Genomic DNA, 15282 nt, shown 5'->3' on the forward strand with positions numbered 1-15282 from the left:
CTGGCCCATACTCCATTGTTTACAGGCCGACGTCATCTTGGTGGGAAATTGAAAATTCGGCATCAAACATGTAATCACTCCGAAACTAATATCACTGAGACTGACATATTGTTGTATTTGAACGCTAAGGTATGTGTCATGGTCGTTTAATTTCTAGTTTACGGTATCAAGGACGCGTCTATCGGACAGTTCCTGTGGCCTATGGGCAATGCACTATATACCGTCGTGTTTGTCGAACTGCCTGAAGCTGTTGACTGTAGGTTCGAATCCCAGATTCAACCTGAGTTTGATCTTTGCTCTATATCTGTATTAGTTTTCTCTAAAATATGTTGCACAGCGTCTGTGACGTCAAACAACGTAGTGTCATATGACAGTGTATCATATTGTCAAACAATTATTGTAACTGTATTACATTGTTTCTGTTGAGGGGCGGACGGGTAGCCTCGTGGTTAAAGCGTTCGCTCGTCACGCCGAAGATCCGGGTTCGATTCCCAACATGGGTACAATGTGTGAAGCCCATTTCTGGTGTCCCCTGCCATGATATTGCTGGAATATTGCTAAAAGCGGTGTAAAACCATACTCACTCACTCACTGTTTCTGTTGAGTTCGGTAGAAGCTCATTGCATTGTGTATGGACAGTGATAAGTTGTCAGGAATGTCGTACTATTTAATGTAAGCAGTTTTATGGAAGTTACTATCTTTAGATGTTAGTTATATGTGTAAACGTCCGGAAAACCGTGGACTGTGATAGTATGTTATAGAAACATGTGGAATATTCTATGCTGTGAGGGCACTGAGTAGAAATTTCCAGTAGCTAGTTAGACTGTACATATAGAGGTCGTTGTTTATCGTACAATAAAACACTGCAGGGAGAATATAAACCCTCATGGTTTATGCACCCTGCAGTGTTGTATTGTACAATAAACAACGACCACAAATTGTTTACTTCTTTTTGAGATATCAACAATTTGTACAGCCCTTTTGAGCATGTCAATAAATTGAACAAGCTTTAAAAACATTTACCCGTAATTAAATAATGATGACTCCCCGAATACAATCCGACCTCGGCAATGTCGGTCAACTCTTAGTAAATTGTTGATTGTATGCCACTTGTTAGCTTCCCACTAAGTTCTTTTACGTACATATTTATGGGTTAACATATTGTTTCAATTTCAGAATCGACACGTAACAGTTGTCAGTTGTGTTTGAACGCTGCATGACAGTGCGTGACGGGCACCTGTGTCAGAAGTGTTGACAAAGAGACAAAGGTTCAAATTTCCAGAGAACCACCCCTGTTTGGAGTCGTTAACCTCAGGTCGTGGCCTCTATAATACACTGTATTAATAACACGAGCTCCACACATTGCCTGCGGGAGGCCTCTCTGCACGATATTGACTCATTTAGACTTGGTCCTAATGGCTGTGTTAGGGCTCAGCTCGGATTTCCTATACCGCGATTGTAATTAGTTCATCCAGAAGTTCATAGGGTGGCCAACAAAAACCCATAATTGGGGTACAGTTTTAATATTCGTTGCCGTGCAACGACGTTGAGATATTAGTTTGTCTTCTTGCGTGACGGGATTCATATCCAGCTTGAAGCTACCACAGCCGACAACCGCTGATATCTGAACCTATTAACAGTGCGTGAGGTGGGGGTTTAACGTTGCTTCTAATAGTATTTTAGTTTTGTTCCCGCTTCCCAAAAGGCAATTGTAACTCTTTAGCAAGTAGGGGACACTGGTGGCTCAGTCGTTTAAGGCGGCGCGATTCGCTGTGCAGAGTTGCGTCCCTTGGGCACGCCAGAAACCTATGATTGTGGGTTCGAATCCCGCTTCGCCCCTATTATGTTTCTAGGTTTATTAACACAACACCTCTGCTCGTTGGTTTCACCAAAGTGGTAAACGTCGGAGACCTGCATCACTTCGGGCTTTCCTCTCACATTAAGCTGACACGCCGCGATATAACTGTAATACAGTTAAAAGCGGCGTTAAACCCAACTCACTCACTTTAGTAAGTGGACTAACGGATGTCGTAACGTTACGTGACGCCTTGCCAGTGAGTGAGTTGGGTTAACACCGCTTTGAACAGAATTACAGTTACGTCACGGCGTGTCAGATTAATGTGGGAGGAAAGCCCGAAGTGATGCAGTGGCGTTTACCACTTTGATGAAACCAACGAGCACATGTATGGTGCTGATAAAACATAGATACATAATCGGTGCGAAGACGCCTTGTGGTTTAGGGTCACATTCCAAAAGCGATCTTATTGCTGTGATGATCATAACTTTATGCATAAACAGGCTTACGGTTGTCGTTGCGCTAAAACCGCTTTGCGGAACGGGGCCCTGCACAACAGAGGGCCACAAAGCGACCTTCGTGTTACGAAAATCGTTAATTCACTAAAACATAGTCAATAAATATAGACACGTTTGTTTGTTTGTTGTTTAAGGCCGTACTCTGCAATATTCCAGCTACACAACGGCGGTCTGTAAATAATTGAGTCTGGACCAGACAATACAGGGTTGACATCATGAGCATCGATCCACGCAATTGGGATACGATGACATGCATCAACCAAGTCAGCGAGTTTGACCACCCGATCCCGTTAGTCGCCTTTAACTGCAAGCATGGGTTGCTGGAGACCTGTTCTACCCCGGATTTTCCAGGGTCACCAGGCAAACCTGTAACTGAAATCGTGCATTCAAAATGCTCGCAGATCCGATCCCGCCTTTAGTAGGCACTTACAGCAAAGCCATTCTTGTAAACCAGACACTGAGCAGACCATGGATCATACTGGACTCGAACAAATCAGTTCCGTCTAGCTGTTACCAATATTAACAGTGTGCTTGTTTTCTTAGTTACACATTGGTCACAGCTCTGCCGACTTCTCGGGGTAGAGGTGAGGTGAAATTTGGTTAAACGTCCCGTCCAAGATTATTGCACTTACATAGCGACGTGTCTGTGTGGCTGCTTGTGTTGGTCCGGGCCGATGCCGATTTTATAGTACTAGCCATGAGATACCATGCCGTTATTTAACATGAATACCACACACAGACACAATACACTGACTCCAGCCGACTGTCCTTGTTTCAGCACCTTAATGCTGAGCGCCAGGCAGGGTAACAACAAGGACCATTTTTATCGTCCTTTGGTATGAGGCAGTCAGGGATCGAAACCCGGACCTTCGGCTCTCCGGGTTGAAGCTCTAGCACTAAACGGAGACGTCTTTCTGGGGTAGAACACCACTGTTATAACATTCAAATATCAGAACAAAATAACAAGAATAGTGTAACTGAACTGGGATTTTTATTGGAGAACCAAGCAGGTATAGCAGTTGTATTAATTGCCACGGTAACACAGTAACAGGCTTCCATACTCTGTATGGGGTGGTGGCAACAGCAGTAGTAGTAATGCTGTCAAAACTGCTAAAAAGATAGGTAGTTTGTTTTTATAAATGGCTCCCTCCCCCCTCTTGATAATCAGTTCAAAAATATTTTGCTCGGTGGAAACAAGGTGACAACCACCAAAGGCAACATCCAGATGTCCTCAATAAAATGTTTATTAATTATTTTCATGTACAACCAAGCGATCAGATATCATCTCTGCTACAGTATCTATGATGGTGTGTTGATCATTGTTACAGTGCACAGTTCAGCATACTAGATCTGTGCTGATCTTTGTAACAGTGCAAAGTTCAGTACTCAATATGTCGAACATACTAACAATGAACAGTTCAACATACTAAATACTGTGTTCATCATTGCAACAATGAGCAGTTCAGTACACTAGATACTGTTGAACATTGTAACAGTGCACAGTTCAGCATAATTGACAGTTTTGATCAATTCAGCATCTGAGATACTTTGATACAATCGTCAGTTCAGCAATAAAGTTAGAGAATAACAGAGTATTTCTTTTTCAAATATTTCATATTCGAGACTTCTGTACAAAATTAAATTCCTCATAAAATAATTTAACAATTAACCTTAAAATGCTCCTCATTTTTAAGTAATTTTGCGAAGCTGTACATATGATACAAGAAACTACAACACAAATACTGCAAGCTAGCTGATGCTTCCTTACTTCATATTCAGCCACTGGTGAAACTGCTATAGAATAAAATGATTCACTCAAGTTGAACATCCAACTACCAATGCATCAGTGAAATGCAGACAAAGGGGAATAACTCTTCCAAAATCCAAACAGAATCTATACATACGTTTATACAGACATCCATACAAATATGTAATAATTTACACTTCAGAAAATGTTTAAAATAAAATAGTATCCACACTCCCATATATTACAGAAAAAAAGATTCAAACAAGCAATAATCAGTTGCTAATTTTTGAAGGCCTCTGAGAAAAATGAAAGTGGAAAGAAATATAATAGTAAAAGAATCACATATTCTAACAGCAGCCTTAGAAATTTGTCTTCCTATTTCATAAGTCCTATATTGACATGACATGTATATATAAATGCTGTACCTGCTGAGATGAATAAAGAAGTGAAAATAAAAATAATAATAAAAAATAATATAAAATTTCACAAGTCCTAAGAGTTCTACCAAGTCCTGCTTGAACATGAGTAAAATGTTTACTGTTTACATTTTCTGCCTTTTATTCAGTTCAAACTTGTATCAAAAGTGATGCTTTGAGAATTATAGCCCTCAAATGCTTCTCTTCAATGAAGACTACAATCACTGGATATTTACATGACCTCAGCACAATTTGGTAGTCTCGGGCTATCAGACAAGATTGAGTGAGTGAGTGAATTGGTTTTTAATGCCATTTTGAACAATATTCCAGTCCCGGAATATCACGGCTTGTCAGTCTAATGTGGGAGGAAAGAGGGAAGAGATGTGTACCACTTTGGTGAAACCCATGAGCAGGGGTATGGTGCTGACAAACGAAGAAACAATCCGGGTGAATGAAGATTCCAACCTACAATCATAGGTTTCCGACATTCCTGGGAACGCAACCCTCTACACTGAAATGCTGTGCCTTAGACAACAGGGTCTACCCTGGCCTCCGGACAAGATTGAATTTTGAAGTGTGCACAAATATAAATCATATTGTAAGAATACATACCAGTCTTAACAATGCACAAGCATGAAAGATAATAATGTTGAATTGAGCGAATTTTATTGATTGTAGCCCCAAACTTATGCAATTTGTTTGGAAATACAAGTTTCCAGATGCCAAGACTAATCAGTTTGCCCAAAACCATTCCAGGAAACACTTCCGATTCCTTAATAGAGGATGTACAGAAAACTAGATAATTGCTTGCAAAAACGGGGAGTAGCCTCTGTTTCCTAAAAGACACACAATTAGAAAAACACCAGTTAGATGTTAGAACTTATCACCATGCATTTCCAGTGGGATATATTTACCTTCAAAAACAACCTCATACAAAACTTACTGCAACACTGCTCTAGTTAGCCTATTAAATGAAAAGGAGGGTCAGTTTAATGACATAACTTGCTGTTACCATGCAATTCCCCATCTCATTAGCACAGACATCACTTACGATTTGGGAAAAAGGTTCTTTATGCGGAACAACTTGAAGAATGGAAGTTCTATGCCTTAAGCTACTATAACAAGAATGACACAGGACTTCAGATCTAAAGACCTTGACCCTCAACTTATCAAGGGTGATAACTCACACCCGGATACTGGGGACTGATTCACAAGAGAATAATAACTAGTCAATCCTTAATTGTGCAGTATTTGTCATATCACTGGTTGGTTGTGCAGTTGTGGAAGGAAACCCCACTTGATGATGGCCACTGATGTTAATCACTTCAGCGACACCCACAAGCAGGGACGTGGTGCTGGCAACCCAAGGATCATGATCAGGGTGAGTGAGTGAGTGAGTATGGTTTAACACGCTTTTAGCAATATACCAGCAATATCATGGCAGGGGACACCAGAAATGGGCTTCACACATTGTACCCATATCGGGAATTGAACCCAGGTCTTCGGCGTGACGAGCGAACGCTACAACCACTAGTCTACCCAACCGCCCCTGATCAGGGTAAAGACTTGATGAGCTGATTCTGCCACAAGAGTCAACTACCTTGTCTTACCATCCATACCCTTCAGGAAATAGTCGGCCTATAGCAATTTTTAAATATTATATTTTCTCCTGGAATCGTATTTCAGAAACCTGGTCCATCATTATCACAATCAGAGTTATGTAGTCATGTGATGATCGTTTTAATAATTTAATATAGGCTGTAAGCCACCGACAAAATAAAATGGACAAAAAATGCACCAAGCAGGGATGATTCTGCCGATCTTGAAAACAAAAAATAGATTGCATAAAGACAGGTTTGTATTTAAAGAACAAGGTGATATTGAAAAGGATGTGTGTGTTAGTGTAGACCAGGAGCAACCATGACCTTGTGTATGAAATCCCATATTTTGTTCGTTTGAAGACTTTTGCCAAATAAGATTCACGTGATTTCACTGTCGGCTATGAACCGATCAATAACTTCTAAATATTAATCAATTAGTTAGTGAGTGAGTGAGTATGGTTTTACGTCGCTTTTAGCAATATTCCAGCAATATCACGGCGGGGGACACCAGAAATGAGCTTCACACATTGTACCCATGTCGGGAATCGAACCCGGGTCTTCGGCGTGATGAGCGAACACTTTAACCACTAGGCTACCCGACCGCCCCTTATTAATCAATTAAGTCGTGCCCCTGAAGATAACCTCTTTGGCCTACCCTGCCACAACGGAATTGAGCACTCTATACGAGAGGTTCGGCCATGGACTGGAGATCTGAGCAGGTCTTCTTTAAAGTTAGTTCCATGAACACAAGTAAGCATTATGCACAGCTATTACATCAAAAACTCTGTACAACAAGATGCTGTTCTGAAATCTCACTTCATGTCCCAACGACATGCGTCACAAATGCAGAATATTCAAAACATTTACAATGTTCAAGGATCTGTACAATAAATTTAATATAGCTTCAAGAAAATATACATTAAATATTTCACACTGAAACAAATAACGTGTCAACATATTAGAAATCTGAATAAACAATTCAGTTTCTTTCTCAATTTTTACATAGAATGGAAAATTCAAAATTAGATCCAATGTAATCTCCTCAAGAAAGTGCAATGTTTCGAGAATTCTTAATAAGGATGTTATAGAAACACGCTTTATCCTACAACTGTTGTCTACCAAGCCTACGGCAGCTGTCTCACACAACTAGGAACAATCCCATGGCGCGGATGTAAGCAGAAATTGTTCTCCTCTTAAGCAAATAGCTAGTCTTCAGATTGGTACACAAGCCATAACACATCTTCCGTCAGTTTAGCAGAAAATCTACCCAAGGACTGTTGCTCTACATCCACAAGTGTGAAATGCTGAAGAAAGCAACAAGTTGATACACAACTTCATCACAATGAGTCTGTCTGATGCTGTAAGACGCCTTCAAATAGTCTTGGGAAACAAGCACTGCACTGATTGGCTATTCAAAGAAAGTCAAACTGGCCAATCACAGCCCACAAGAATCATTCCAAAATGCCCTCAAAGGTATGCAATTCACACAAGTGCTTTTCTGATTGGTCAAGGAAAAGTTGGAACTAGCCAATCAGCATTTAGATAGTGCAACAGATAAAGCTTCCTGCTGTTCTTGTGACAAAGCTCCCACGCAAGCCTGGAACACCTCCTCATTGGCCTGGAACAAACAGAGAGGAGTCAACTCAGCACTCGTACAAAACTTCAAGCACAAAATTTAAGGTCTTTAAAGATGTTTTGAAAGGATGTCGACCGTTCTGGGCATCCCTTGCAAACAATAGCCAATAACCCTGAGATTCCCTCAGCCCTGCACCACTTATTCTGCGAGAGAAGCTTCTACACCTCTTATTCTGCGAGAGAACCTTCTGCACCCCTTATTCTGCGAGAGTAGTTTCTGCACCCTTATTCTGCGAGAGTAGTTTCTGCAACCCTTATTCTGAGAGTAGTTTCTGCACCCCTTATTTTGCAAGAGAACCTTCTGCACCCCTTATTCTGCGAGAGAAGCTTCTACATCTCTTATTCTGCAAGAGTAGTTTCTGCACCCCTTATTCTGCGAGAGTAGTTTCTGCACCCCTTTTTCTGCGAGACATCCTTCTGCACCCCTTATTCTGCGAGAGAACCTTCTGCACCCCTTATTCTGCGAGAGAACCTTCTGCACCCCTTATTCTGCGAGAGAAGCTTCTACATCTCTTATTCTGCAAGAGTAGTTTCTGCACCCCTTATTCTGCGAGAGTAGTTTCTGCACCCCTTGTTCTGCGAGAGTAGTTTCTGCACCCCTTTTTCTGCGAGACACCCTTCTGCACCCCTTATTCTGTGAGAGAACCTTCTGCACCCCTTATTCTGCGAGAGTAGTTTCTGCACCCCTTATTCTGCAAGAGAAGCTTCTGCACCCTTATTCTGTGAGAGAAGCTTCTGCACCCCTTATTCTGCGAGAGAAGCTTCTGCACCCCTTACTCTGCAAGAGTAGTTTCTACACCTCTTATTCTGCAAGAGTAGTTTCTGCACCCCTTATTCTGCGAGAATAGTTTCTGCACCCCTTATTCTGCGAGAGTAGTTTCTGCACCCCTTTTTCTGCGAGACACCCTTCTGCACCCCTTATTCTGCGAGAGAAGCTTCTGCACCCCTTATTCTGCGAGAGTAGTTTCTGCACCCCTTATTCTGCAAGAGTAGTTTCTACACCTCTTATTCTGCAAGAGTAGTTTCTGCACCCCTTATTCTGCGAGAGTAGTTTCTGCACCCCTTATTCTGCGAGAGTAGTTTCTGCACCCCTTTTTCTGCGAGACACCCTTCTGCACCCCTTATTCTGCGAGAGAAGCTTCTGCACCCCTTATTCTGCGAGAGTAGTTTCTGCACCCCTTATTCTGCGAGAGAAGCTTCTGCACCCCTTATTCTGCGAGAGAAGCTTCTGCACCCCTTATTCTGCGAGAGAAGCTTCTGCACCCCTTATTCTGCAAGAGTAGTTTCTACACCTCTTATTCTGCGAGAGAAGCTTCTGCACCCCTTATTCTGTGAGAGAAGCTTCTGCACCCCTTATTCTGCGAGAGAAGCTTCTGCACCCCTTATTCTGTGAGACAACCTTCTGCAACCCTTATTCTGTGAGAGAAGCTTCTGCACCCCTTATTCTGCGAGAGAAGCTTCTGCACCCCTTATTCTGCAAGAGTAGTTTCTACACCTCTTATTCTGCAAGAGTAGTTTCTGCACCCCTTATTCTGCGAGAGTAGTTTCTGCACCCCTCATTCTGCGAGAGTAGTTTCTGCACCCCTTTTTCTGCGAGACACCCTTCTGCACCCCTTATTCTGCGAGAGAACCTTCTGCACCCCTTATTCTGCGAGCGTAGTTTCTGCACCCCTTATTCTGCGAGAGAAGCTTCTGCACCCCTTATTCTGCGAGAGTAGCTTCTGCACCCCTTATTCTGCAAGAGCTTCTGCACCCCTTATTCTGTGAGAGTAGCTTCTGCACCCCTTATTCTGCAATGCTTCACATGTTTCATGTTTTTAGGGAGTGTCCTAACGTGTTATCACTAGGCTTGTAATTGTTTCAAGCTAAGTTGCCTCCCTTGTTAATTACAGGAGATCCTGGTAATAGGGATTTTTGGCCACGGTCATCAATTCTTCACCAACCTAACGACGCATGAAGCAGGATGCAAAATCCCGCATCCTACATGCATTAAAATTGAAAACAGACAGACAAAAACACAAAGTACATCCCCTGGGATGCAGACAGTTGGTGTGCATGTTCAGGAATGATACTGCTATTTCAAAATTTGGTACCACTCAAAATTAAGTTTCAAATGAAATCCATTAAAAAGTACCAAACAGAGTTGACTGCTTCACTATTTTCCAGCAATGGCACTTGTTGAATTGTTCAGTTGGGGAGCACCAAATCTAATTTAATTAACAGCCTTGGATCAAGTGTCATCTTACGTCACTGAGTGCTGAATGTAAATTTTGACATTTCTCTGGGAGCCCAGCTTTTAACAAAGACCCCCATTGTTTTCACCTGGAACCCCAACAAGAAAAGCTTTGTGTCCTCTGGATCGATAAATAAATATTCCAGGTAAATGCCTGGGAATCAAGTGTCCAAATGTTTTCCACAATAGACACTGACATTTGCTATATCTTCATGATTTACTAGGTAGTATTTGTAACCAATATTTCGAATTTGTAAGTGAAAGAGGGATCCACAAAGAACAGAACAACTTAAGTTTGACATCGTTGTTAAATATCTCTTCTGCTTTCATGTCTCAGTCCTATCATTAAGCATCAATAAATTCAGACAATAAAGGCTCTATGATATATCATCACGGACAATGAAAGCATGTCTACCCTGATAAGGGCTGTATAGCCCAGGATACAGGACTCCCAACAGAAGTTTCCTGACTTCGCGCTCAGGACAACCTTCTCCATACGTAAATACCAGAATTATAATTTTACCTTCACTTGATTCACAATCTGCAGCATCCTTCCAAAGACGGCTTGTGACGGTTCAATGACCTCTTTATATATTGACTCTGCGATGATTGCCACTATCCGCGGCAAGTTCTGACTGTTCTCTCCCAGCATGCCTGGGTGGTTCCTGCACACACAGCAAATACTTCAGTGTGTTTATCTCACATCACACTAGCGGGGCAATGAATTTGTTTGTTTGTTGTTTAACGCCGCACTCAGCAATATTCCAGCTATATGACGGCGGTCTGTAAATAATCGAGTCTGTACCAGACAATCCAGTGATCATCAGCATCAATCCACACAACTGGGATACGATGACATGCATCAACTAAGTCCGCAAGCCTGACCACTCAAACTCGTTAGTCGCCTCTTATGACAAGCATAGTTGCCTTTTACGGCAAGCCTGGGCTGCTGAAGACTTATTCTACTGCGGATCTTCACAGGTCAAGTAATGGTTGCTGAATACGTTCTCTACCCCGGATCTTACTTACAATGTGAGCAGGTCGCACATGTAGCCATATATGTGAACGGCTTCATCCTCATCCTCCGTCACAGGGAGCCAGAAGATGAATCGAGGGATCAGCTCCTCCACATTTACTTTGGAAGCATTATATTTGCATATTTTAGTCACTGCCGATATGGCATTTTCTGTCGCGTTCACATTTGATGAGCATTTGGATTCTGGATTTTCGATCATCTGGACTAGCCTCGGAACTGCCTCTGAAAAAAGCCACAGAAAAATGTGAAATATTGACCTGTTCTGTCTGAATAGTTTCATAATGCACCTTACATTCATACCACTGTTCTAAATTCTGGGGGAACCTTGAGGTTTTCTCCTTTCTTCTCAGGACCCACTAAATCTTTATCTTTGGCATTACTTCATACATGGACTGATCCTGCTAGACCAGAAACCATTTCACTAGACACAGGCTGTTTGAAGTCACAGACTGTCTTACCTAATAGGTGAGGTGAAATGGGGTTTAACGTCGCGTCCAAGATTATTGCACTTATATAGCGACGTGCATGTACGTGTGTGTGTTTGTGTGGCTGCTTGTACTAGTCCGGACTGATGCCGATTTATAGTGCTAGCTCACAGAGATACCATGCCGCAGTTTAACATGAATACCCCACACTGACACAGTATACTGACTCCGAGCCGATCAGTCCTTGTTTTAGCCTCTTAATGCCAAGCGCCAGACAGGGTAACAATAAGTACCATCTTTTAACGTCTTCTGGTATGACGCGGTCGGGGATCGAAGCCCGGACCTTCTGCTCTACCACTGGACCACAGAGGCGGTCCGTCTTACCTAATAAATTGTATGATTCAGATTCCTTAATACTATGATTATGCTTTCATGTCTCAGTCCTATCATTAAGCATCAATAAATTCAGACAATAAAGGCTCTATGATATATCATCACTGACAATGAAAGCATTTAAATATTCATCAATTTAGAGTGATTTCAGATCTAGGATATTTTAACCATCTAACAACGACCCAAAACTAAAACTGAAACTTGACCAGAAGTAAGTGAGTTGTGTTTAATGCCGCCTTTAACAGTATTCCTGTTATATCACGGCGTGTCAGTTCAAAGTGGTAGGAAAGCCCGAAGTGATGCAGGTCTCAGACGTTAGAAAAAAAATCAGGGCGAACTGTGATCCAAACCCACAATCATAGGTTCCTGGCGTGTCCAAGGGATGCAACTCTGCACAGTGAATTGAAGCGCCTTAGACTTCTGGGCCAGCAGTGCCCCCACTTGACCAGGAAAACCATGAAACTAGTGACACAATATGAGCAGGAGTCTGAGCACAATCTCCATTTCAGCTGGCAAGTACCAGAATCCTGATGTACTGGGATCTACTTTTCGACAATCCCATTTTACTAGACACGGGCTTCAGACCAGTGTTTGAAGTCTCAGACTGTGTCTTACCTAACAAATTGTATGATTCAGATTCCTTAATACTCTGATTATGCTTTCATGTCTCAGTCCTATCATTAAGCATCAATACATTCAGACAATAAAGGCTCTATGATATATCATCACTGACAATGAAAGCTTTTCAATATTCGTCCATTTAGAGTGATCTCCGATCTATGATATTCTAACTATATCACAGTGAGTTAGTGAATGAGTGAGTTCTGCTTAACGCCTCTTTTTAGTATTCCAGTTATATCACATCAGTTTAACGTGGGAGGAAAGCCCAAAGTTATGCAGATCTTAGCATTTACCACTTTGGTGAAACCCACGAGCACAGGTATTGTGCTGACAAACCTAGAAACATAATCGGGGCAAACTGGGATTCAAACCACAATCACAGAGTTAGATATTGGCACTAGTCCTATAGTCCTTGCCAAAGTGGCCTAAGAGTTAAGCTATCATAAGGACTAGCAGAAATTTGCCCTTTTTAAGGGTTTAGTTTATGTTATCATTATAAGGACTAGTGGACTAATGTTAGATTCTATCACTGCAATCATAGGTTACTGGCGTGTCCAAGGGATGCAAATCTGCACAGCGAATTTTGGCACCTTAGACCTCTGAGCCAGCAGTGCCCCAACTTGACCAGGAAAACCATGAAACTAGTGACACAATATGAGCAGGAGTCTGAGCACAATCTCCATTTCAGCTGGCAAGTACCAGAATCCTGATGTACTAGGATCTACTTTTCAACAATCCCATGACAGAACATGAACCTGTACTTATTGAATGTAAATAATTCTCAAAGTAAAACGCCGATAACATATATAGCAGTAGTTAGTAGGCTTTCATGTCTCAGTCCTATCATTAAGCATCAATAAATTCAGACAATATAGGCTCTATGATATATCATCACTGACAATGAAAGCTTTTCAATATTCATCAATTTAGAGTGATCTCATATCTATGACACTTTATTGAAACTTGACCAGGAAAGACATGAACCACTGCAACACCAGTGAGTGAGTGAGTTGGGTTTAACGCCGCTTTTAACATTATTCCAGTTATATCACGGCGCGTCGACTTAATGTGGGAGGAAAGCCCGAAGTGACGCAGGTATCAGACGTTTACCACTTCGGTGAAACCCACGAGCACAGGTATGGTGCTGACAAACCTAGAAACATAATCGGGCGAACCGGGATTCGAACCCACATCATAGGTTTCTGGTGTGCCCAAGGGACGCAACTCTGCACAGCGAGTCGCTGCGCCTTAGACGACTGGGCCACCCATGCCCCCCACTGCGACACCATGAGTCTGAGCACAATCTCCATTCACTAGGATCCTACTTTTGGACAATCCCACGACAGAACATGAACCTGTACTAAATAATTCTCAAAGTAAAACGCTGATAGCAGATAGAGCAGTAACAATTACAGACAGCCTTACTGGAAGCACTCATTTTTTGACAACCCAATGCCAGAAACTGAACCTGTGTTTACTGAATCAGTGAATGTATTCTCAAGGTATTATACTGATACTTTATACAGCACATATAGTGTGTATGCTTTCATGTCTCAGTCCTATCATTAAGCATCAATAAATTCAGACAATAAAGGCTCTATGATATATCATCCCCGACAATGAAAGCATTTCACTATTTGTCAATTTTGGTTCATCAGAGCTGTATTCTGCGGTCACTGAGTATTTTGCAGAAATGCCCTCTCATTGCAGATATGAACCTATTTAGCAGAAAATCACATTTTGTGCAGAACACGTGCAGAATTTTGCATTTATCTGCTGCAGAATTTTAACACGTGAGTTGAAAGCTGGTTTTAAACGTTTATACCAATAGTTTAGGTACCTACAGACTAGTAAATATTTTCCCTTTTAAAGGGTTTTGCTATATGTTATCATTATAAGGACTAGTGAACTAAAACTGTTAGTTTCTGCCACTGTAAATCCCACATGAAGGACAAGGGAAAGAACTCCGGATTTTATTACCCATAAAAGAAACGTGTGTTGAATCAAGCATCACCCTTGTGTTATTGGGGACTCTTCCCAAACACTGATCTTAATAGACCACAATATATATGCATCTTTATTATTGAAGAGAATATATGGATGTCAACTTCTTTATTATAAGGAACGTAACATTTTGGAGTATATGCTTACTCCTTCATCAGGTGAAGGAGTAAGTATATACTCCGAAACGTCTTCTCACTTCCTAATGCATTTCAAAGACCTGATCTTTATTATTGTTTTCATATATTAAATGAAATTAGGGTCAGTGGATCTGTGATGCAACAGGTAACAAAGTAATGGCCTCAGTGTGCTTTCATGTCTCAGTCCTATCATTAAGCATCAATACATTCAGACAATAAAGGCTCTATGATATATCATCACTGACACTGAAAGCTTTGATACCCTGAGTGAGTGAGTGAGTGAGTGAGTGAGTGAGTGAGTGAGTGAGTGAGTGAGTGAGTATGCTTTCATGCCACTTTTAGCAATATTCCAGCAATATCAGTGCGGTGGACACCAGAAATGGGCTTGACACATTGTACCCATGTCGGGAATCGAACCCGGGTCTTCAGCGTGACGAGCGAACGCTTTAACCATTAGGCTACCCAACCGCCCCTCTTTGATACCCTGAGCACAGCTGGATATCGAACCAATGATCTTGATCAGGATGTAGCTCGGATTCCAACCATGACGACGAGTGGAGCAGAGTGGAGCGGAGAGGAGCGGAGTGGAGCGGATAGCGGGTGAAGTGGAAGTGAAGCGTTGATACATGAGGGCTGGAGCGGAGTGGAGTGGAGTGGAGTGGAGTGGAGTGGAGTGGAGTGGAGTGGAGCAGAGCGGAGCGGAGAGGAGCGGAGTGGAGCG

At 42.0% G+C, this 15282-nt stretch overlaps 1 protein-coding gene across 2 annotated transcripts in view; it reads right to left on the reverse strand.

Moving 5' to 3' along the window:
• Positions 1-3287: 3287 nt before the first annotated feature.
• The window catches only part of LOC124152130 (importin-5-like), a 54831-nt gene continuing 42836 nt past the window's right edge, over positions 3288-15282 (reverse strand). For both annotated transcript variants that reach the window (XM_046524901.2, XM_048384963.1), the window contains 3 exons: positions 10975-11203; positions 10469-10610; positions 3288-7695 (listed from right to left, as the gene is read on the reverse strand). In XM_046524901.2, the coding sequence (XP_046380857.1) occupies positions 7609-7695; positions 10469-10610; positions 10975-11203 (458 nt within the window). In that variant the 3' untranslated portion in view covers positions 3288-7608. The remainder of the gene's footprint in view (positions 7696-10468; positions 10611-10974; positions 11204-15282) is intronic.

This window comes from Haliotis rufescens, unplaced genomic scaffold (genome assembly GCF_023055435.1).
Source record: "Haliotis rufescens isolate VD_foot unplaced genomic scaffold, xgHalRufe1.0.p SCAF_52, whole genome shotgun sequence".
In the NCBI taxonomy this organism is placed as follows: Eukaryota; Metazoa; Mollusca; class Gastropoda; order Lepetellida; family Haliotidae; genus Haliotis; species Haliotis rufescens.